At 40.6% G+C, this 25,272-nt stretch overlaps 1 protein-coding gene across 2 annotated transcripts in view; it reads left to right on the forward strand.

The window, feature by feature from the left end:
* The window catches only part of LOC137571674 (probable cation-transporting ATPase 13A4), a 131,479-nt gene that overhangs the window by 60,620 nt on the left and 45,587 nt on the right, over positions 1-25,272 (forward strand). The window contains exons 8-17 of one of the 2 annotated variants that reach the window (XM_068281171.1): positions 181-253; positions 4,570-4,701; positions 5,006-5,176; positions 8,431-8,588; positions 9,654-9,842; positions 10,333-10,394; positions 12,566-12,716; positions 13,889-13,978; positions 16,959-17,115; positions 21,543-21,660. In XM_068281171.1, coding sequence (XP_068137272.1) covers positions 181-253; positions 4,570-4,701; positions 5,006-5,176; positions 8,431-8,588; positions 9,654-9,842; positions 10,333-10,394; positions 12,566-12,716; positions 13,889-13,978; positions 16,959-17,115; positions 21,543-21,660 — 1,301 coding nt within the window. The remainder of the gene's footprint in view (positions 1-180; positions 254-4,569; positions 4,702-5,005; positions 5,177-8,430; positions 8,589-9,653; positions 9,843-10,332; positions 10,395-12,565; positions 12,717-13,888; positions 13,979-16,958; positions 17,116-21,542; positions 21,661-25,272) is intronic. The other variant, XM_068281172.1, reaches the window with a different exon arrangement.

Genomic DNA, 25,272 nt, shown 5'->3' on the forward strand with positions numbered 1-25,272 from the left:
ATTTACAATTATTGTTTCCTGTTCTCAGTTACTGCCTTGTTGGATTGTAACTGGAAGATATCCAAAATGCCTAGAATACTAGAATCGTATAACATCTAAAAAAAAATGCCATACATCACTTTGTATATGGTCCCTATTACTATTACTAGTGATGTTTATCTATGAACTATTTCTAAACAGCAATCTGTGAAACTGCATCATCTCGTGGAATCCAATAACAGTTCAAAGGTCACTGTCTACACAAGTGATGAGGGTAAGTGCATTCTTATTCTGGGGAAATAAAGCAACCATTTTCTGTAATTTTTATTGCAGGTATAATTACTGTAAGTCTTATTACTGGCGATGGTACTAGTGTGAGCCTGTGGCTTAATAATATATCTGTATTAGAAACAGAAGTAACCAACAGGAAATTGACTATTTATGACATACCTGACATTATGATAAAGAGTTTGTGATGCGTTTGCCTTTTATGACAAGTTTTTACGTGTAATTAAAGTTTGCCTAACTTTATAACAGTACAATTACCTTAGAGGCAGGTTAAACACATCATAAATTCATTTTCTTTTAACTTCCATTAACAACAACACAAGAAGGATGCAGGGAATACTGAGTTTATGAAACATACTGTATGTCACAACCATAAGATGACATTGCTCTGTAAGAGCCAAGCACTGTCAACTTTGTATACAACCATACAACCATTGTATGTAAGACCTTAAAGCTTTGTACACACCATGCAATTTTCAGTCAGATTGACGGTCAAATACATTATTTCTGACACGTCCGATCTGATTCCCGATCATTTTTCTGATCGATCTTCAGATCATTTCTATACAAAATCAATCAGAAAAATGATTGGGAATCAGATTGGACCTGTTGGAAATAATTGATTCGACCATCAAACTGATGGAAAATTGCATTGTGTGTACTAAACATAAAGGACACCTGAAGTTAGAGGATGGAGGAATATAAAGGTTGCCATATTTATTTCCTTTTAAACAATGCAAATTGCCTGGCGGTCCTGAAGTTCATCTGCCTCTAAAACATAGTAGACCCTGAACAAGCATGCAGATCAGGTGTTTGCCTGAAGTTTGATTGGATTTGCCACAGGCAACTGGTATTGCTGAAAAGGAAATAAATATGGCAACCTCCATATCACTCTCACTTCAGGTGTCCATTACCCACTTAAGGACCACAGGCGTCTCCCCACCTAATGACCAGGCTAATTTTTACTAATTAGGCCAATGCAGCTTTAAGGCCTAACAACTTTGCAGGGCCGTACAACTCAGCACACAAGTGATTCCCCCCTTTTCTGCCCACCAACAGAGCTTTCTGTTGGTGGACTCTGATTGCTGCTGCAGTGTTTGTTTATTTATTTTTTTAATATTTATTTGTTTTATTTTTAAATAAATATATATTTTTTTATTATTTTTATTCCCATCCTTCCTCCCCCAGACAGCCAATCCCAGCGATCGCACACGGCCCTCCCAGGGGGACCGCCGTGTCACACGGCTGTCCCAAGTACAGCGTTGCAGTAGATCGCAGTGATGTACCATGTAAACACAGCAGATGGCGGTCTAACAGTCTCCTATCGGAGATAGCCACTGGGAGACTGATGACAAAGCGGAGCTCCGTAACTAGTGTAAAACTAGTTAAAGCCTCCAATTTTTTTAAAAACAGCAATGCATAATAGCAAAACTACATTAGTTCACAATGTACAAAATGCAGTGATTTGCAAAAGTATTCGGCCCCCTTGAAGTTTTTCACATTTTGTCATATTACTGCCACAAACATGAATCAATTTTATTGGAATTCCACGTGAAAGACCAATACAAAGTGGTGTACACGTGAGAAGTGGAACAAAAATCATCCATGATTCCAAACATTTTTTACAAATAAATAACTGCAAAGTGGGGTGTGCGTAATTATTCAGCCCCCTTTGGTCTGAGTGCAGTCAGTTGCCCATAGACATTGCCTGATGAGTGCTAATGACTAAATAGAGTGCACCTGTGTGTAATCTAATGTCAGTACAAATACAGATGCACTGTGATGGCCTCAGAGGTTGTCTAGGAGAATATTGGGAGCAACAACACCATGAAGTCCAAAGAACACACCAGACAGGTCAGGGATGAAGTTATTGAGAAATTGAAAGCAGGCTTAGGCTACAAAAAGGTTTCCAAAGCCTTGAACATCCCACGGAGCATTGCTGAAGCGATCATTCAGAAATAGAAGGAGTATAGCACAACTGTAAACCTACCAAGACAAGGCCATCCACCTAAACTCACAGGCTGAACAAGGAGAGCGCTGATCAGAAATGCAGTCAAGAAGTCCATAGTGACTCTGGATGAGCTGCAGAGATCTACAACTTAGGTGGGGGAATCTGTCCATAGGACATCTATTAGTCGTGCACTGCACAAAGTTAGCCTATATGGAAGAGTGGCAAAAAGAAAGCCATTGTTAACAGAAAGGCATAAGAAGTCCTGTTTGCAGTTTGCCACAACCCATGTGGGGGACACAGCAACCATGTGGAAGAAGGTGCTCTGGTCAGATGAGACCAAAATGCAAAACGCTATGTGTGGCAGAAAACTAACACTGCACATCACTGAACACACCATCCCCACAGTCAAATATGGTGGTGGCAGCATCATGCTTTGGGGGTGCTTCTCTTCAGCAGGGACAGGGAAGCTGGTCAGAGTTGATGGGAAGATGGATGGAGCCAAATACAGTGCAATCTTGGATGAAAACCTCTTGCAGTCTGCAAAAGACTTGAGACTGGGGCGGAGGTTCACCTTCCAGCAGGACAACGACTCTAAACATAAAGCCAGGGCAACAATGGAATGGTTTAAAACAAAATATACTGGTAGGTGATCAGAGGCGCCAGCTGAATAAAATTAATATCAAATTGTTAAAAATTGCCGGGAGGGAAAGTTGTGGACTTCCCCTCAATAATTAGACACCAAGGTCTGTCATCAAATCAAACGAATACATTTATTCAATAGTACCCCAAAATCTGCAACGCGTTTCGTGGGAACAGACCCACTTCTTCAGGCAATAAAACGGGGACAACAAACACAGCAATCAATGTGCAGTGAATTTAGCTTCCCCAATGTCAAATATGGTGGTGGCAGCATCATGCTCGGGGGGTGCATCTCTTCAGCAGGGACAGGGAAGCTGGTCAGAGTTGATGGGAAGATGGCTGGAGCCAAATACAGGGCAAACGTGGAAGAAAACCTCTTGGAGACTGCAAAAGACTTGAGACTGGGGTGGAGGTTCACCTTCCAGCAGGACAATGACCCTAAACATAAAGCTAGGGGAACTATGGAATGGATTAAAACAAAATATATCCATCTGATGCTCCTTATCGCTCGATTGATAAGATCCGACAGGACGGATCTCCGCACCGCCGATTCCCTGCTCGATCCCCGCGAGGGGACAATGGCAGGGAATCGTGCGGGAGATAAGCGGCGCCGGCGGGGACGAGCGGGCACGAGTGGGGAATCGAATGCCACGCACGCGCGGCGAGCTGGGAAGTGGCGGGCACGCGGAAGAGGCGATCCGGCGGCTAATCGAGCCCCCGGATCGCTACAATGTCCCATGGTGTAGATGGGGCTTTAGAATAGTCCAGTCAAAGTCCAGATCTAAATCCATTTAAGAATCTGTGGCAAGATCTGAAAACTGCTAACTGCTGTTCACAAACGCTGTCCATCTAATCTGACTGAGCTGGAGCTGTTTTGCAAAGAAGAATGTGCAAGGATTTCAGTCTCTAGATGTGCAAAGCTGGTAGAGACATACCCTAAAAGACTGGCAGCTGTAATTACAGCAAAAGGTGGTTCTACAAAGTATTGACTCAGGGGGCTGAATAATTACGTACACCCCACTTTGCAGTTATTTTTTTTTTAAATGTTTTGAATCATGTATGATTTTTGTTCCACTTCTCACATGTGCACCACTTTGTATTGGTCTTTCACGTGGAATACCAATAAAATTGATTCATGTTTGTGGCAGTAATATGACAAAATGTGGAAAACTTCAAGGGGGCTGAATACTTTTGCAAACCACTGTATTTGTGGTGGTTTCCTCACACCTTCTATAGCTTACTTTTATGTACAGTATCATGTTTAAACAATGACCCTCAGTGTTCTTTTCAAAAACTGTAATCACATGTAACATCCCTTTGTTTAGCATGACTTCTAGACATTGTTCATCCCAGCTTGTAAGTCCAGTAAACAAATAAATATTATTTATAGCTGGTTTAACTGGTTCAGATTCAGAACTGCGGTAAGTAGAATCTACACCACATCTGTGGCTTTCTAACTCTGATGCAGCATAGATTCTGTGCCGCACCCTGGAGTAAGTGAACTCATCTGTCATGTGAGAGACAAGCTTCCTCCTATTGGTCATGAACCATTTTCATTGGCTCCTGACCTCCTGATCACTGTGAGCCAATAAAAAAAAAAGCCTCTGGTCCTTAAAGGGGCCAGAGGCATCCATCCTAAATAAGGTTTACTACAGTACATGATTATTAACCATGTTGGAATGTTTGATTAAATCGTATACATTTATTTTTAGGTAATGAAGAAATGGAATCAAGGCACTTAGTTCCTGGAGATCTGATAGTTCTATCAGGGAGACGTTTTTTCCTTCCCTGTGACTGCATTTTGTTGAAAGGTAGCTGCATTGTTAATGAAGGAATGCTGACAGGTAATCACCATATCACCATACAAGTTACAACTGGTTTCTGAAAGCATTACAGTCAATAAGTAATCTTGCAGTAGTTACGTTAGAACATATGGATGCTCAGAATTGACTAGAAGCATAGAAAAGCAGGCAGAACCAGCCCTACATTTTTGTGCACTTTTATTCCCACGCCCAATGACCTAACCTAACCCATACCAGTGTCAGTCAAGCATGTACTTAACTTATTAGGTGAAGGCATTAGGTTGAAAGTGAATTCCTTGAACTTATATCATTTGATGGTTCTTTTTATTCCATGATCTCCCTGTAGGAGAGAGTATTCCAGTCACAAAAACACCCCTGGACAATGCTACAGACTGTATTCCATGGAAAGTCCATAGTGGTGAAGATTACAAGAGACATGTGCTTTACTGCGGCACTGAGGTCATTCAGACAACGCCATTTGGCTCTGCTCCAGTCACAGCAGTTGTACTGCAAACAGGTTTGTTCAAACTGACTAAAAAAGATAGGGAGAATAAATACTTTCCATTGATGGACCAAGCCATTAATATCTACTTTAGTTTTATATGGTTATATAATGCAATCATGGGCTCCTTTCAGAAGATCTACAAATGAGCAGAGCTCTCTAGCTGTCTGAATGATTGATTTGTGGTCCATTAAGTTAGTAGTAGTAAAGCTGTGTAGGCTGACATTTATGAACACCAAGAAAAGCATGTGAAGAAAAGGTTTAGTTTTCACCTACCTAAGGGCTGGTTCAGACGGACGCTTGCGGAGCGTTTACCGCAAGCGTTCGGACCGTCGCGGTAAACGCTCCCATTCAAGTGAATGGGAGCGTTTACACCCAGCTTTTGCGCGCTTTTACCCGAACGCGGCGTTCGGGTCCCGATTTTCGCGAGCGTTCGGGCTGCCCCTGGAAGCAACATGTAGCTTCCAGGGAGCGGCCAACCGCGACGGCTAATGTTCCCCTACGGAAAAAAAAAACCGCGACCGCATCACGACGCGACCGAAGGCTACTGAAAGCCTGACCGCGCAGCCGCCGCAACGCCCCCAGACACGACGCTACGCAGACGTCCGTCTGAACCAGCCTGAGTACTGAAAGGTTAGACTTCATACTGTGTTAACCTTTTTAGTATTGCTTATAGAGTTCAATGAATGAGAAACCACAGTCAGGTAAGTTACTATTCCTCTTATTCAAGCTGTCCAAGTCAGAGCAATCTATGATGTTCCAAATACACCTGTTATCACTGTAGTGTCTGTGGGCCCAATCCAATTCACTTTATCTCCTAAGTTTTCTGCTAGGAGATAATTTTTATCTTCTGTTTAAAATATCTTTTCAACACTCTGCAATTGAAAACGTACCAAAATGTAAGTGAAAAGGCTTTGTAAAAAAAGGGACATCGAACAGAACTGAAAAATGCTATACTGCACTTACCTGGGGCTTTCTCCAGTCCCCCCTCCCCTCCCCCCCCTGTAGTCTGTGAGGTCCCTCCACGTCCTCTGGGTATCCTCCATTCTCCCGCTGGTGGCTTTGTTACCTGCATGACCCAGCCAGGAGTTGTGGGTGACTGCGCATGCACAGCCCATCTTGATTGCAGGCCCTTCGCTGGGAATGTTCTTCCCATGCACAGTTCATGAAAGAATGAACCGGCTGGGACCCAGAGGATGCTATGGGACATCACGGACTATTGGGGGGGGGGAGGGGGGGCTGGAGGAAGCCTGAGGTAAGTTCAGTATTGGATGTTTTAGTTCTGTTCAGTGTTCTTTAAAAAGGCATTTCATTGATAAGATGTGAAAATATCACCTAGGAGAAAATTTAGGGGAAAAACTGAATTTAATCAAGCCCTGTATATTTTTAACTGCCAGAAACCACCTGGAGAAGTCAAATGGTTGTTTCTGTCATGACTGATCAAGTCTAATGCCTGGTACATATGCAATTTCCCATCAGATAGACTGGTCGATTTGATTATTTCCAACAGGCCCAATCCGATTTCCGAACGTTTTTCTGATCAATTTTGTATAGAAGTGATCAGAAAATTGATCAGAAAAATTATCGGAAATCAGATCAGACCTGTTTGAAATAATCAATTCAACCCATCTATCTAATGGGATGTTGCATGGTGTGTACCAGGCATACAAATGTCCATACCTTATCAGATTTGTAGTAGATTAGGAAAACAAAGAATATTAGGCTCAACACACACCATACAATCTTGGTTGTTCAATCTTACCACTTTCATGTAGTATAAGAGCTTATCCAATCAATCATTCAAGGTATTTTCAATGTGTTGGCCCTTATACTACATAGATTTGGTAGATCTGTACAACCAAGATTGTATGGTGTGTGTGTTGAGCTTTACTCTGATCTTGATCATTCTCCTGGTTCACAAGCAATGTCATCACTTGATAGATCTTTGTATCTTATGCTGGGAATACACGATGCGTTTTTGCGTTCGTTTTTGCCGTCGTTTTCGCTTTCGATCGATTCTACTCTCGATTCACTGCTCGATTCTCCTCTCGATTCCTTATCTTTTCTTATCAATTACATTCACTTGAATGAGGAGAATCAAAACGAAAGTAGAATCGACCAGATCCAACAGGTTGGAATTTATCTATCGAACCCATCTATCTAAAGTAAAAACTTAACGTGTATTCCCAGCATTATGTCACACACCATGCTCCCACGGCCCTCTATTGTGATAAGAATGGTCTTTTCTGAGCAAAGCTTAATCAATTAAGCAATTATATACATATACAGTGGGTTGCAAAAGTATTCGGCCCCCTTTAAGTTTTCCACATTTTGTCATATTACTGCCACAAAGATGAATCAATTTTATTGGAATTCCACGTGAAAGACCAACACAAAGTGGTGTACATGTGAGAAGTGGATCGAAAATCATACATCATTCCAAACATTTTTTACAAATAAATAAATGCAAAGTGGGGTGTGCGTAATTATTCAGCCCCCTAGTCAATACTTTGTAGAACCACCTTTTGCTGCAATTACAGCTGCCAGTCTTTTAGGGTATGTCTCTACCAGCTTTGCACATCTAGAGACTGAAATCCTTGCCCATTCTTCTTTGCAAAACAGCTCCAGTTCAGTCAGATTAGATGGACAGCGTTTGTGAACAGCAATTTTCAGATCTTGCCACTGATTCTCGATTGGATTTAGATCTGGAAGTGGGCGGATTCATGTGTGGGTCATGGCTGAGCTGCTCCCTCCCTTATTGGGACAGAAAGTGGTGCAGGAGTGGTGAAAATAAGAAAGGCTCAGCAGTGAAGGTCAGAAATGCACAGCACAGTGAGGGAGAGAGTGTGTGTATGTGTATTTGGGGGGAGTGGCTAGTGCATAGCACTTACCTGTGTGCTTCTGCACGCAACCCACACTATCTGGCCAGGCCTGTGCTTTGATAAAATAAAAAAGTTTGCTTGTTTGGCATTCCCATCTGTCTGCTCGCATCCACCCCAATTCCCTGAACAAATTATATTATGCTGCCAGCAGCCAGGCACTAATAGGCAGCAACACAGACAGGCCCTTGTAAACTCCTGGGCCCCCTATGGTTGCAGGGCTGCAGGCTACAATTATGAACCTGAGATGCCCCTGAAACAATGGGAATACATTCTTAAATTGAAAGTTGTTATGACAAAATGTAAAGAAATGTCTACTTAGTAGCACTATTTTTTTAAGAAAGCAATTTATTTATCAGTATTACCTCTTTTCCTGCTGTTCTTATATAGGGTTCAACACAGCTAAAGGAGATATGGTACGGTCCATTCTATACCCCAAGCCTATGAACTTCAAGCTGTACAGAGATGCAATTAGGTTTTTGATGTGCCTTATTGTAGTAGCTATCATTGGATTCATATATTCTGTGATTGTTTATGTGGTTAAAGGGGTAAGTGAATGATGAAGTAATTTTCATTAAAAAATAAAAATTAAGATAAAAGAAAAAGGAATTTACTATGATGCCTTGCATTTCTGTATACCTACCATATTATATTTCTGTAAAGACATTTTATTACAAAAAAAGAAAATGCATATTTTATTATTTTTTTCACCTAAACCAAAGCTTTAATTTAACTTGAACATCTGACTGTTCTCAGTAATTGTAAAGTTAAAGTGACATGCAGTATGTACTGTATGTAGTTTAAGTCTAAACCATAAGTACAATTTTCACCATGCCTGTACTTGTTCGGCCATCACACTAGAAATAGCTTACTGATTAAATGGACAGAATACCCATTTAGTCGCAAAATACTTTCACCAAACATTACTATATCACATGCTTTACCTTTTTGTTGTTGTTGTTTTTACTTATCTGCATTTAAAGAGACTCTGTAACTTGAAAAAGATCCCCTGGGGGGTACTCACCTCGGGTGGGGGAAGCCTCCGGATCCTAATGAGGCTTCCCACGCCGTCCTGCGTCCCATGGGGGTCTCGCTGCAGCCCTCTGAACAGCCGGCGACAGGCCCGACTGTAATTTCAATATTTACCTTTGCTGGCTCCAGCGGGGGCGCTGTGGCTGCATTCGGCTCGGAAACAGGCGGAAATACCCGATCTCCGTCGGGTCCGCTCTACTGCGCAGGCGCCAGAGACTTGCGCCTGCGCAGTAGAGCGGACCCGATGGCGATCGGGTATTTCCGCCTACTTCGGAGCCGACAGCCATCAGAGCGCCTGCGCAGGAGCCAGGAAGGTAAATATTGCATCACGGCTGTACGGAGGGCTACAGCGAGACCCCCGAGGGACGCAGGACGGCGTGGGAAGCCTCATTAGGATCTTGAGGCTTCCCCACCCGAGGTGAGTACCCCCCAGGGGACGTTTTACCGTTACAGTTCCTCTTTAAAGAATATTGGTAATAAATGTAATTTGCACAATTTCTAAATTTTACTGTAAGTTTGAAAATGCGTATCTGATATATTGGATTTAACGTTTAATCAAAAATTCTGTTCATTATCATTAGGCATCCGTACGTACAATTATTATTAGGTCAATCATTTCTGTGACAGTTGCCATCCCTCCTGTGCTGCCTGCTGCGGTAGCAACAGCTATCATGTACTCTCAGAAACGGCTAAAGAAGAAAAAAATATTTTGCATCAGCCCCCAAAGGATCAACGTGTGTGGAAGGATCAATCTGGTTTGTTTTGATAAAGTAAGAACAACTTACAAAGTAGATGACTCTTCAGACTTCATAAGAAATCAATTATTTTCATAGCAAAAAAATACATATTGAACACAGTACACATAATCACCAATTCTGTTTTTAAATGAAGGAACAGCTTAGGTACAAATGCCAATGAACACAATTAAACTGCTTATGTAGTAACATTCACAGCTAAACTTGTGAAACTTACCATATTATTATAGTTAAAAATATTTGACATAAAAATACTTTTTAGATATAGTCAATATTTGTCCTATAATCCTATAAAAATGTAGTAAGCTACAGGCAGGGGAATGTTCTCTAGTGTGTGTTGATGATAGTGGTAGAGAGGGAAGAAGTTCAGGATGGAGAGTAAAACTTGATGCAAAAATATTTTGTTCATAGGAGAAACTTAATGCAAAAGTATTTGTTTAGATGTTTTGTACTATAATTTATAAAAGGCAGATGTTTCTCTCTTTGGTTACTGTTTTATTTTTAGACTGGCACTTTAACAGAAGATGGGCTTGATTTGTGGGGTGTTGTTCCTTCCAGTGAAAGCAAGTATGTACTTTCATGTTCACTTCCACATTATTCATCTTTTCTTGATGACTACGTACAAATGGTTTATTTTTATCATGTTGTAACTCTCTGTTCTACCTCTGGATGTTCCTCCAGATGTTAGAATTACATGTGCTGACTAGCAGGGCTAAGAATTGTTGATTAGAACTTTTTCTTTCCAGGCACCACAGTAGAGGTCATAGCACAGCAGTAAAGGATCTGCCTTTGATACAGGAGACTGTGATTTCTGTTTTGGAATTTTCTAGCTGTCTAATTATTTACACGTTTCTCAGGATTCCAACAGCAATTACACACAACATTAGATTTCAATGGTAAAAAATGGCTGCTGGTGCATGTGAGAGACGGAGGAGGAGGCAGTTAGAGCAAACCAAGTGGAGAGGGAACTACTAAGTCATCAAAGCTGGTTGCTGATGGAAAATTAACCTGTCATATGATGTAAATTAGCATTCCAGGAGGCTTTAAAATAGAAATATCTGCTTGAAAACTGATGTCTTCCCTAGTATTTAAATGTTAGTATCAGAATATAACATATTTATCGCTATCCTGCCCCTTAAACATAGTGTTCTTAGTAGGGCTTAGGGGTTCCTTTTTGACGCTTTTAAAATTCTAGTGGTTCATCGTGACTTGACTGTGTACTGTGTAAAATTCCTAGTATGCTATGGCATACCCTATGTGCTAAGCACTAACACAATTGTCATAGAAAAGTGAAAAGCACTGGCATAAAGTACATCCAGGACAAAATAATCATAAAAAAGGACACTTCCTTCTTATCCGTTCTACAATAAAAATACACCAAGAAAGACTGAGATGTCTCCCCTGAATTATAAAAAGTGTACAAAGCTGTGTCACCTAAAATCCCACCAGAAAAGTATTCGGCTCTTTTAACACTATGCAAATTGGGTGCCAACACGATGCTATGCAATCATAATAGAAATGTTATTGTTTGTTGTTGTTATATTGCAACATAGCCAAAAAGTCCCATTGTGTAGTACCACTGTGGTCTGACCATACAGTGAAGCATACAGTACAATGAAAGTATGACCCAGTCACTACTAGCAGTTGGCTGATGGTGTAATGGTTAAGGGCTCTGCCTCTGACACAGGAGACCAGGGTTCGAATCTCGGCTCTGCCTGTTCAGTAAGCCAGCACTAATTCAGTAGGAGACCTTTGGCAAGTCTCCCTTACACTGCTACTGCCAATAGAGCGCGCCCTAGTGGCTGCTGCTCTGCTCTGGCGCTTTGAGTCCTCAAGGAGAAAAGCGCAATATAAATGTTATTTGTCTTGTCTTGTCTACTACTATAAACATGCACATTGATATGCACTCATCTTTTAATGATCTTAAAGGAAACCAGAGATGAACACTTTGGCACAAAATAAAAATATATCCCCGATAGATTTTACAAAATGAATACTATATCTGGTATTTTTGCCGCTCTGGTGTGCCGTTTTTTGTGTGTTTTTTTTACTAAAACTCCATGCAAAACAGTTCATCAGAAAAGCATATTATTTAGTGGGCTGTGTGCAAAATGAAATTACCATTTCTAAAAACCTCTTATGACTAACAAATATAGATTTAAAAAAAAAACATTTTTCAATATACCCTTACATTACCATAGCTCCTTCCTCGGCACCAGCAGCTCCTCCCATCTCATCACAGCTCTCTGTGATGCTGCAAGTATACAGAACAGAAAAGCAGAGCCAGAAGGGGGCAGGCTTGGGCTTGAAAAGACATCAGGGAAGACAGACTCAGCTATAATGATTGCTGAGCAAATCCAGACTGAATGCTCAGTCAGGGCAGATAACAAGCAGGCTGAGCAGTGAAGGATGAAACAGAGAGCAGGACAGGTGTTTTCACTAATGTTCCCACTGATATATATGGTAAAATACGTGAGGGTGCTTCATCTCTGGTACACTTTAACTGTCATTTATGGAATTTCTCCCGATTTCATGGATTTTTTTCTTGGGTTCGTTTTTTCCCACTGTTATAAAATACCATTAATGTAGAGTAAGCACTAAGCAACAGCCTGCAGACCTGCACGATGATTTAGGTCTGAATCTAGGAGAAAAAAATATATGGTATGGCTATGTTAAGAGAAAACTGTGGCTAAGTTCCGTATACCTATTTGACGTTCTAATACTTTCATTATGCTTAGATTTCAGAAAATTCACAACTTCACAAATGGAAATAGTTTGACTTGGAGCCCTGTATTAGGAGCACTGGTTTGCTGCCACTCCCTGATTGTTTTTGATGGGAAAATTCAAGGAGACCCTCTGGATTTGAAAATGTTTGAAGGCACAAGCTGGGTAATGTTCCAGATCAGTGGTTACAATGTGTAACTTCTTAGCAACTTCAGATTTAATTAGTGCAATAAATTATGTATTTAATGGTTCGAATAAAAACATAATAATAAGAGTAAACATAGCCATAAGATTTATAGGGACATTTCACTTTCATTTTAGAAATGCCACAAATGTAAAGTGGCACTGCTCAAGTCTTTTTGCTAGTTAGGCTACTTTCACATTGCATCATTGCCACAACATTGCAGACAAAATAATCGCAAATCAAACGTGATGCAATTATATTGTAATGCTCTATTCACATCAGTGCATCACCATTGCTGTGGAATCCTTTGGAATAACAGGGGTTGTTCTGTGCGGCACTGGATATGTGTGTGTTTACAGTTGCAGCGAAGCATACTTTTCATGTACTGCATGCTTCAGTGTATGCTTTGCATCGCACATGTATCACACGATGTGTATTTTCTCCTCCATTGCGTTGCAATCCTGTCTTTACAATGCAATGCCCCAGTGTAAAACCAATCTTGAATGTTGTGGACAATATATTTCCATTTCAATTTGTACGCATCTCACATTTTCCTTTTTTTCATTTGAATACATTTTCCTTTCTGTAGCCGTTCATTGTGCTCATTTTGGGCACCAAAACACATGCAGAAGTACAGGGTAGGAGTAGCGCAACAGACAGTGTGATAAGTCCAAAGCAGGTTAGCACACCATTTCATAAGATAAAAGTTGCTTTATTCCATCAGTTAGTCCTCAATGTAAAGCTGACAATTGTTTTGGGACCGCTCAGGGTCCTCTTTATTAAATCCCTACAACAACTGTCAGTTTTACACTGTGGACTAACTGATGGAATAAAAGCAACTTGTCTTGCAAAGTGATGTGCTAACCTACTTTGGACTTATCATGTATCTTGAATGGTAGATTGCCTTTCTACCCTGTTTATGCACCCAACTAATCCCGTGTTCCAGTGTGCAACTCTGTACCCTTCAACCTGTACAATAGACAGTGTGAACACTACATTTAATTTCAATGGCAAATTGCATGCATATGCATATTGCAGTATACATGTGTTAAAAAAAAGCAACCCCCCCCCAAAAAAAAACCTAAACATGCTGAAACTGTATTTTATGTCAAACTTTGCAATGCAACACATTTTTAAATTAATCATTCAACAGGAGATAGAGGAGCCAAACCATGAAGACAACTATGAAGAGGTTTCAAGAAAACACTGTTTTGTTGTCAAACCAGGAGCAACGGCCAGTTCAGTAAGTGACACCAAGAGGCAACCCCAGGGAGCTATTTATAATGCTTTCTGCCTTACTTATAATTCGTAAGGATCCCTTTTGCCATTTACTATTAATGATAGAAAAAGTTTTAAAATAAAATACCTGAACATACCCTTTATGATTTGTACTGTAGCCCCTTATCAGAGACGTGAACTAATACGGTGCAAATTAGTGCACATGATATTCATCTGATTAGATAATATATAAAATATAAAAAGAACTTTTGCATAGGGGAAGTCTGATTTGATTCCACGCATGAAAACATTTACGATATTACATGCAAATAAACTACATCATAGCCCCCACTTAAAGTGGACCTAAACTCTTGCACAGGGCAGAAGGAAGAACTAGAGAAATGCACCCTGTATGTATTTATTGAATTTAGCCTGTCTAATTACCCGTACATTTGTGTCAAATTACAAGTTGTCATTTGATCTCTCCTGTGTCACATGACTGCCATGACAGAGATAAGGCAGATAAGCTAATTTGAAAGCACAGGCTGTTAACAATATGTCTGCTTCCATGATAGCAGAAAGAGTGCAGATTTATTTTAGGATTTGTGCCCGCTGTAACAAAGAAATGTTTTTTTGTTTAAAGGTTATTATGCTGTTGTGTATCTTTTAGAGCAGAGAGGACATTCTGAGTTCAGGTCCGCTTTAACAAGCTGAGATCCTATAATATATCACTTCACTGAACACTATTTTGCTCCCAAAGAATAAGTTTAATAAAGATAGCACCTCTATTTTTACAATTATTTATACAAGATTCAAATGACAACACAATAATAAAAACACTTAAAAAGTCTAGTTATCTTCCTCAGCTTGCATAATGTATAATGTAATGTGATCATGCAACAATATAATACACATAGGATTCAATACACTGCTATGATAGAATCGTAGTTCTAATGAGGACCACGCTTGGATTAAAACTCGGGTTTCTGACCAATGCAATTTATTATAGAACAATTTTATTATAGAATAATTTTGTGCAATCAAAAATGTAGAAAAAAAATCAGCTGTGCCCTTGCCAGTGTGACTCAAAGTGCCATGCCAGATAAACTGTCACCAGTAAGATAAAGGGCCAGATGTGCCATCAGGAGAAAAAAAAAAGAGTGCAGGGGCAGTGATACAAAAAGATGAAAATATGCAGGAAGTGAGGAGAAAACATCAATGCAAAAACTTCAAAAACACTTACTAACCATGAAGGTAGCAAATTCTGATATCATATAAAGTGGTACAGAGGCAATAGCATACAGATTTAAAGAATCACTGATAAGTGCCAAAGGGCTAGGAAACATCAAACACTTATCAGAGAGAGATTGCACTGTAAGTCCCGGGAAGGAAGGTAAAGAAATCCACAGAGTAGCAAGACAAAGGGAATCTTTAATTCATGAGGCGCCCATTACTTCACTGAGTGAGTATGCAAATTATTCCTTACTTTATGCCACACATCCAGAATAGCAGTTTTTTTATATGCCTATAGCCTGCACATTTTGCAGGGCCATACTATTCCAACTTGGAGAAAGCGGCTTGTTAAGGGTAAAGATGCCTATGTCAGTGCCAGGCATTAATTATTATTCCTCTATGGCTTGGATTTGGAAATAACGTGTTTTAGCTAGTCAAGTAATGAAACATGGTGAAAATCCCCCTAGTGAAAAAGTTCTGCTAAATGTAAATGTACTTTCTTAAAACAAATGGTATTTGTGGCTCTGGATGTGTGATTAGATTTTTGAGGAACATAAATGTATATATATAAAATTAGGAAGCTTTTAGGTTACATTTAGTACCTTATGTAACTGAGTGTTTCAGTTCACTATGACTTAGCTAGGACCTCTCTAACAAAATCCGATAGTATGGACTATGAATGTGATTAATAAAGAAACAGGCAAGTAAACTCACAACTAATACATGAATAAAGCTGCATTAAATGTACTTCAATATTTAGAAATAAAAGCCCAAACAAGAAAAAGTATTTACAGTACTGTAATTGTGAGTCTGAAAAAATTAAAAAGGTTATAATTGTTCCATGAAAACAGTAATGTGTTTTTGCACGCCTAATCAATATTGATATGTTGGTGTGTGGCCTTTTTAAGTGTAAACTGAGCTTGCAAAGCTTATCTTATTAATAATGCCAGCTGTGAGCAGTGAGTATATTTTCATACTATTTATGTGCAGGGTTATGATACACCAGGTATGAATGTCGGCACTCCACTGTAGCATAAAACTTTATTGAATGCTGAATTTAATTCCAAGATTTTGAGGTATGGTGGTTAACTGTTTATCAATGAGTGCACTCCTCTTCAGGACTCTGTTCAGGCTCAGGACTGACCATCTTTTAGCGACATAACTGGAGGTCCATGGGAGTTCTGGTCTGGAGTGGGACCAGCACTCACATGGCCCGCGCTCTTATCCAGATGTGCTTTAGCCCTATTGTTTTTGCATGTCTACATTTTATTTTGCATCTATTTGCTTTACATTAATCATATATATTCTTCTTTCTCTCAAAGCACTACATTTACCTTCCCTACTGTTGTCTTTAGGTTTTTTGATGGCCTATGTGGTTTCATAGTACACGGGCTTGCCTATATTCCATTTGGGTTGTACTTTTCACTTTTAAGTAGTGAAATAAATAGCTGTGTATGCTCACCATTTTATGAACATATATAATCAGTATGAATTAGCATTTCTACACCCTGATTATATACAGTGTGTGTTGTCTTTAGATATTGGTGCATTGCATACTCCTTGATACAAAGGTACTCAGATACCCCAAAACATTGGAACTACTCAATATTTTCCTTATTAGAGTGCCAATTTTTTATACCCGTTTCCCAATGCTGATTAGTGTTTAGGCCCGGATTTAAGCACTCACCATTCACATGGGCAACACCATAAGGTGCTCATTACGTCCTACAATTAACCCAGAATTATGATACAGACTTGTCTTCTCTTGCTAGGTTCCAGTGGATGGAATTGCCATCCTGCAACAGTTTCCATTCTCTTCCAGTCTCCAGCGTATGTCGGTGGTGTCTGAAGTCATTGGAAGTGAGGAACACCTAGTCTTTATGAAGGGAGCTCCAGAAATGGTTACACAGTTTTGCTGTCCAGACTCAGGTAATGGTGTACAGAAACACTGTGAATTTAAAGGACAATTCACTGTACAATGCATAAAAATATATAATACATCCAGAATGACACATAATAATTGGGGTTAGTGTTAACGCCCATCCAAAAACACAAAAAAGAAAATACAGGGGTTTATATGAAAAGGGCGCCTGTAAAAAAGGGCGTCTGGTGTAGCCCATATAAAAACTTCGGCTACAAAAAGGTGCCTGGTATAGCCCATATAAAAACTTCGGCTACAAAAAAAGGCGCCTGGTATAGCCCATATAAAAACTTCGGCTACAAAAAAGGCGCCTAGTGTAGCCCATATAAAAACTTCGGCTACAAAAAAACTCCGGGACCTGTTAATTACTATTCCCCCTCCAGGCCGCCATGGATAGTAGGGGAATGAAATAATTCGGCTTCCAGCGCTTGTAGCCCATATAAAAACTTCGGCTACAAAAAAAGTCCGGGATGTGTTAATTACTATTCCCCCTCCAGGCCGCAATGGATAGTGGGGGAATGAAATAATTCAGCTTCCAGCGCTTGTAGCCCATATAAAAACTTTGGCTACAAAAAAAGTCCGGGATGTGTTAATTACAAATTCCCCCTCCAGGCTGCCATGGATAGTGGGGGATTGAAATAATTCGGCTTCCAGCGCCTGTAGCCTATATCAAAACTCGGCTGAATAGAAAATATGGGCTACAAAGGGGTGCCCTACTGTAGCCGAAAGCCTTGTAGCCGAAAAAAATATGGGTTACAAAGGGGCGCCCGCTTGTAGCCTATTTCAAAACTTGGGCGCCCTTTTCTACACCTTGTAACCCATATTTCCAGAAATAACATTGATGTCTATGGCGGCGCCCTTTTCATACAGGCAGCTCAGACGCCCTTTTTAACCGATGCCGCTGTACTAAACTGTTTTTACATGTTATGACAATCTTTTCTTGTGCTTTTGTCAGGCATATATCTTAATGTCTAATTTTTGAAAAAAAGGTAATTAATTTAAGTCCCAGGTTTGCATTTTATCATACAGGTCTGTGTCTAGTAGAAAACCCTTTCAAATTCTATAACTGTCACTGGCTTGCAGCAACTAGTTTTATTTCTATTATGCTTCCCATAATGTCTGCGAGTATTTATTTATTTTTTTAATGCAAGATGTACATAATTCTTTTCTACATGATTTCAGCAGCTACACACGCAATGTATATAGTTACATAGTTATTTTGGTTGAAAAAAGACATACGTCCATCGAGTTCAACCAGTACAAAGTACAACTCCAGCCTGCTCCCTCACATATCCCTGTTGATCCAGAGGAAGGCGAAAAAACCCGTACAAGGCATGGTCCAATTAGCCCCAAAAGGGAAAAATTCCTTCCCGACTCCAGATAGCAATCAGATAAAATCCCTGGATCAACATCATTAGGTATTACCTAGTAATTGTAGCCATGGATGTCTTTCAACGCAAGGAAAGCATCTAAGCCCCCTTTAAATGCAGGTATAGAGTTTGCCATAACGACTTCCTGTGGCAATGCATTCCACATCTTAATCACTCTTACTGTAAAGAACCCTTTCCTAAATAAATGGCTAAAACGTTTTTCCTCCATGCGCAGATCATGTCCTCTAGTCCTTTGAGAAGGCCTAGGGACAAAAAGCTCATCCACCAAGCTATTATATTGCCCTCTGATGTATTTATACATGTTAATTAGATATCCTCTAAGGCGTCTTTTCTCTAGACTAAATAAACCCAGTTTATCTAACCTTTCTTGGTAAGTGAGACCTTCCATCCCACGTATCAATTTTGTTGCTCGTCTCTGCACCTGCTCTAAAACTGTAATATCTTTTTTGTAATGTGGTGCCCAGAACAGAATTCCATATTCCAGATGTAGAGAGTTAAACAGGGGCAATATTATGCTAGCATCTCGAGTTTTTATTTCCCTTTTAATGCATCACAAAATTTTGTTAGCTTTAGCTGCAGCAGCTGGGCATTGAGTACGATTATTTAACTTGTTGTCGATGAGTACTCCTAAGTCCTTCTCCAAGTTTAATGTCCCCAACTGTATCCCATTTATTTTGTATGGTGCTAGACCATTGGTACGACCAAAATGCAAGACTTTGCATTTTTCAACATTGAATTTCATCTGCCATGTATGTGCCCATATAGCCATCCTATCCAGATCCTGTTGCAATATGACACTATCTTCCTGAGAGTTGATGATTCTGCACAATTTTGTATCATTTGCAAAAATAGCAACATTGCTCACTACTGCATCTACTAGGTCATTAATAAATAAATTGAAGAGCACTGGACCCAGTACAGACCCCTGTGGGACCCCACTGCTAACAGTCTCCCATTTTGAGTACGATCCATTGACCACAACTCTTTGTTTTCTGTCCATTAGCCAGTTCCCTATCCATGCACACAGACTCTTCCCCAGTCCTTGCATTCTCATTTATTGCACCAGACTTTTGTGGGGAACAGTGTCGAAGGCCTTTGCAAAGTCCAAGTATATCACATCTACAGCATTCCCAATATCCATATTAGCGTTCACTACCTCATAAAAGCTGAGAGGTTAAGTTACCGGCAATGTGTGTTTATTGTCTTCACTTCTCTGACTGTTTACAAAGGCATTATCAGGGTCTTCATCAGCACATCTCTCCCTGCCAGCATGGACAGCACACAGCAGCCAAGAAAGTTACAGTAGATGCAGCCAGGAGTGTAACATCACAAGCAGCCAGTCAGTCAGGAGTAGTGTATACATGTCTCCCTGACTGTTAGTTATATTACAGAAACAGGCTACCTATTACCTCTTCAGATCGGCCTCCTCCTCAGACTCTCCTGTATTCTGTGACACAGTGAAGTATATTTGTGAGCTGTGTGAGGAATGAAGGATGCTTTTAAAGCAGAGGGGGAGAGAGAGAGAGAGAGAGAGAGAGAGAGAGAGAGAGAGAGAGAGAGAGAGAGAGAGAGAGATAGAGAACTGTGTGAAGAAATAAAGTGCCCCTTACACTAGTGGTAATGTGTAGCCTAGTATATAACATTTTAAAAAAGTAATTTTAATTGAAAGTCTTCATTTAACAGTGGTCCTGTTTTTCTTCCTCACTCCTGCTAAAAGAGTTGGATCAGTCAAACCTTAAAGCAGCTCAACTCAGTGCATGTTGTGTGTCGCATAGCGCCTGGTATTGGTGTGGCTATAGCTGCAATGCTATAGTCCGCAGTGGCATCATTCGAGTGCTGACTATAGTTGCACCCTGAATTACGTTTTGGAGGGGTAATAGTAATTAGCACTGCCAAGAATTTTGATGGCAGCAGGGTGAGCTGTCATTCAGCTCACCTCACGCCAAACTGCCTGGTGGTGATATTATACATACTCACCAAGCCTGTAGCTCTACACATGGGCCCTTATTCAATCAACTTTTTCTCCTAAATTATATCTTTACACCTTATCATTAACCACCTGAGCGGTCTGGACGAGCTGAGCTCGTCCAACACCGCCGGAGGTCGCCGCTCAGGCCCTGCTGGGCCGATTTTAATCAAATAAAAAGCAGCACACGCAGCCGGCACTTTGCCAGCCGCGTGTGCTGCCTGATCGCCGCCGCTCTGCGGCGATTCGCCGCGAGCAGCGGCGAAAGAGGGTCCCCCCAGCCGCCTGAGCCCAGCGTAGCCGGAACAAAAAGTTCCGGCCAGCGCTAAGGGCTGGATCGGAGGCGGCTGACGTCAGGACGTCGGCTGACGTCGATGACGTCACTCCGCTCGTCGCTATGGCGACGATATAAGCAAAACAAGGAAGGCCGCTTATTGCGGCCTTCCTTGTTTATTCTGGGCGCCGGAGGCGATCGGAAGATCGCCTCCGGAGCGCCCTCTAGTGGGCTTTCATGCAGCCAACTTTCAGTTGGCTGCATGAAATAGTTTTTTTTTTATTCAAAAAAAACCCTCCCGCAGCCACCCTGGCGATATAATCAGAACGCCAGGGTGGTTAAAAAGCCTTTTAAGCCAGTAGCTTTTTTTTATTAAATAATAATAAAAAAATAAATAAACAGGAACAACGAAAAAGATTAGATATTATTGTAATAGTTATGTGTGGTTGCAGTAAAATTGTGTTCTTCTATTTTTGCTGACAAAATCCAAAGTGAAGAAGCAGCAGAATCACCTCATATTTCTGGTGGTCAATAAAGCTATTGTCGGGCATACATATGCATCACAAACAATATCTGGAATTTACAGTGTGACATAACTAGTTGTCATGGCTGTGCATTGCAGACATTTTCAGATACATTATAAGACTGGGAATTTGCCCACCATCATCCACTGCATCATAAATGAATCAGGTCCAGTATGTAAAGAGCCTTTTTACTATACTGAACATACTGTACATACACCTCTTGCTACTGACTTTATAAGATTGGTACATACTGGTAATTTGTGTCTGTTTCTGTTACCAGTTCCTGAAAATTTTTCAGAAGAGCTAGCGCTTTACACACTCCAGGGTTTCAGAGTAATTGGCCTGGCATATAAAACAATACAGGATGCTAAAGATATGACCACTGACTCTTACACAAGGTAAGTACTTTTTGAATACGGCAGCATCAGTTATGACTATTGCTTTTGTTTAATACAGATGAGCGTCTTAAAAATTTACAGCAAAATGTCCCATTTTGTTTTTCCAGATTTTTTTCTCTTTGCTAATACTTTACACAAACTGGAATATACATGCATACAGTAAATGCTGTCTCTAAGGTCATAATTGGCCTTTCCACCATGAACGTGGAAGAACCACTACGCTCAGTAATGAGTTCCACAGCACCAGCACAGTTATTATGAATTTTCTCTTCAAGCACTGATGATTAAGTAATCAAATATTTTCCATACAGGGATGTGGCCAATCAAAATAGCCATGGACAGCCAGATCAAATATTTAGATTGGCAGTAACCAACCAAAGGCTTTGCTTGCTGACTGACTGCTCATTTAGCTTCCCGAGGGTGGACACAAAGAGCAGTATAATTATTTTGATCACAACAGCACAATCTCTTCCAGAATAATAAAAAAAATGATGGGGTCTTCTAGACCCACCTGGACTTCAAAATGTTAGAATGACATATACTTCTAAATGTTAGAATGTTAAAGTGTTCTTAAAAAATCTTAAAATGGAATCAATCAAAAATGTAATAAAATAGTATTATAAAGCCCCAATTTATAATACCAGTCTGTTAACAACACTGTGCAAAATACAAATTGTTACTCCGTGTCTGTATTGGTTGAAAACTAGCTAAATGCTTCTAAAAGGCTACGACTGTTTTGGAAGTGTCCTGACTTGGTCCTGTTTGCTCTGCTTGTCTTTTTACATTACTTATAATGCCTGGAAAGATCTTATGAGTAAACTGAGCACAGAGTATGGATAAGCCAGGACACAGTTTGACTTGTAAAGACGGCATAAGAAGCCTGTGTCCAAACACAGGGCATACATGCTGTTCATTTTCCAATACAGTAACAAGAAGCATTCACAGAGTTCCAGGGGGAATCAAAGACATTAAAGGAGATACTTTATTCAATATCCTTTTATCCAAGTTTCTGAATGCCACAAATGGTAGCCTTGTTGACACTGGTGCCAATCCTAGGTGCCAGCCCCCCCCGGCATGTAATCTAAATAGTCTTCTATAGGGCAGCCTGCAAGGGAACAGAGGCCACCACCCCTCATAGACAACAGACTGCTTTGGTGCAAACAGCCACCAGATCGTAGTCCTGGGAATTGCCCCACTGAAAACAACAGGAAACTCCTGAAGATGGGACACTGAAAAATAGTAGCTGCTAATTTGGGCACCCCATTTACAGCAATACAAATACAATACCTTATTACCAGCTAACTGTATAATATGGGTGCTCTGTTAAAAAACAGCTTTACAGCAGTACTAATTAGCAGCTCGGGTAAATTGCGGCCACTCGGATAACTTGCTGATGCTTAGGTAAATTGCAGCTTTACGACTACTGTCATAAGTTGTTTTTACAGGCTTTGAGTAAATTGCTGTAAGCTGTAATGAGCAGCTTTAAAGCTGCTTGGGTAGATTGTGGCTTTATAAATGAGGAAATGAGGAAGGTTAGTGTTAGTGTTAAGAGTACGTAGGGCACAGGTGTGGAACTCCAGGCCTGAAGGGCCATATCCATGCCAGTGTTTAGGATGGACTGAGAAAGAGAGGAATGTGCTCTACCTGATGGACCACACCTTTCCTGATTCAGACCCATCAATTCATTTGAGCTGTGTCAAAATTGATTAAGGACTTTGGCCCTCAAAGGACTGGTTTGACATTCTTGATGAAGGGGGTAGTTAGTGTTATACATATACATATAGGGGAAGGTTAGTGTTTTGAGTATAGGTAATGCTAGTGTTAGGCATATATAGGAGGAAGTTTAGTGTTAGGAGTATGGTAAAATGTGGTGTTGGGCATATATAGAAAAAGGTTAATTGGGGGGGGGGGGTAGTGTTAAGCGTAGACAAGGGAGCGGTAGTGTAAGATTAATGTTACAGTGGGGGATCAGTAAATTACCAATATTTTACAGCATTTCTTGACACTCATTTTACCAGCTGCAGTCACTGCAATATTAAAATATTAGCTAAAAGCTATGTCTTTTTACAGACTGCTGTTTTTACACGTATGCCCTCAGGACTGGAGGGGCAGGATGGTGATTGCAGGGTCATGTACAGATGTGCATGTTTGACGGAGAAGCCAAAAGGTCAGAGTTGGTGGCAGACTTTTAAATAGAAAGACTAGCAGGGGTTGGGGTAGGTGGAAGACAATCTCAGTCAATACTCATGCCAAAGGTTGGAGCAGGCACTGTTCATGCAAAATTAAAATACAAGGTGGTTCACAATGGGAAGATGGCTCAGGTAACAGAGGCATAAACACTCAGTCTCTCAGTGCCGCAGAGTATGCAGCAATGCCCTGCTGTATGAACGGCTGTAGGCTAGAATGGTGGCAGCAGACAGATGCATGGCTTACATTAAGGCATTTAAATGCAAGTAGCCCCTGTACATGTGCATAATGGTGGGCACCAAATCACTGCACATTTGCCCTGTGCATGGCCCATGATGTGCTGTGCTGTGGTCTGCAACTTACAGGATGCCAGAAGACACCCTTGAATCCCACACTCCAAAACACATGTAAACTGTAACACTGTTATGGTATTTTGTATCTGAGCAATGGCTTCTGTGGGTTTCTGTATATTACAACTGGTTACTATTCTCCTTGTTACCCTTAAAATGTATCTGCTGCCCTACAGTATACACACAGTCACTTTTCAATGAATACTCTATCAGACATTGTAATCATGTAAAAAACATTCCTTTTAATTAGGGAGTGTGCTTAAGAGAAATTATTAATTAACACATAATTGTTTAAGTCCTTCTTAACTCATACACACCTTACAAGTTTTGCTAGGTTATGTCTACTTTTTTTAATCCTATGTGTGTATTAATAAGTTTATAAAATGTAAAATTTGACTATTGTGTTGTGTGTATATAACATACCATTACCCCTTTTTAAATCATATTCATCACATGTTTTTAACAACCAAGGATTCTCATAATGGGCTTGTTTTTTTCAGAACCTTAAATGACAAGTAGGGCCAGATTTACCACAGGGCACAGTAGGCAGGTGCCTACATGCGCTTGATGATGGAGTGCCTTCTCAGAGCGCCTTTCTCCCTTCTTCCCTATGCAGAGCCTGATGAGCATGTAAATGGGAGGTTACTCACCCAGCTCTCAACATTCCACTGAAAAGATACCCCTTAAGTTGGGGGCACCACTAGCTACTTTATACTGAGGTTCCTCTAGCTACCTAATACTTAGGGGCACCACTAGTTGGGCCACCACAGCTAGGCAAGCCAGCACACTAGTTTGGTTGGGATTTGTAGTTTCATGAGTTTCATGGCGGGTGGAGTGTAGGGTGTCTATAGGCTCCTGTGAAGTAAATCTGGGCCTGATAACAAGCAACTTTTATTGATGTATCAGTGTCCCTGCATTGCTTGTTTACTTTAAAAAAGTAGGAAAAAGTCATCAGTTTTGTCTTTTTGCATACATATATGTACGCTGGGTACAAGGTGAGGCGAATGATGGCTCACACTCAAATCCCTGGGTGCATAAAATTCTATTCTCCCTCCGAGTTGTCGCGAGTCGATCA

Source organism: Hyperolius riggenbachi, chromosome 4 (assembly GCF_040937935.1).
Source record: "Hyperolius riggenbachi isolate aHypRig1 chromosome 4, aHypRig1.pri, whole genome shotgun sequence".
NCBI classification, from domain to species: domain Eukaryota; kingdom Metazoa; phylum Chordata; class Amphibia; order Anura; family Hyperoliidae; genus Hyperolius; species Hyperolius riggenbachi.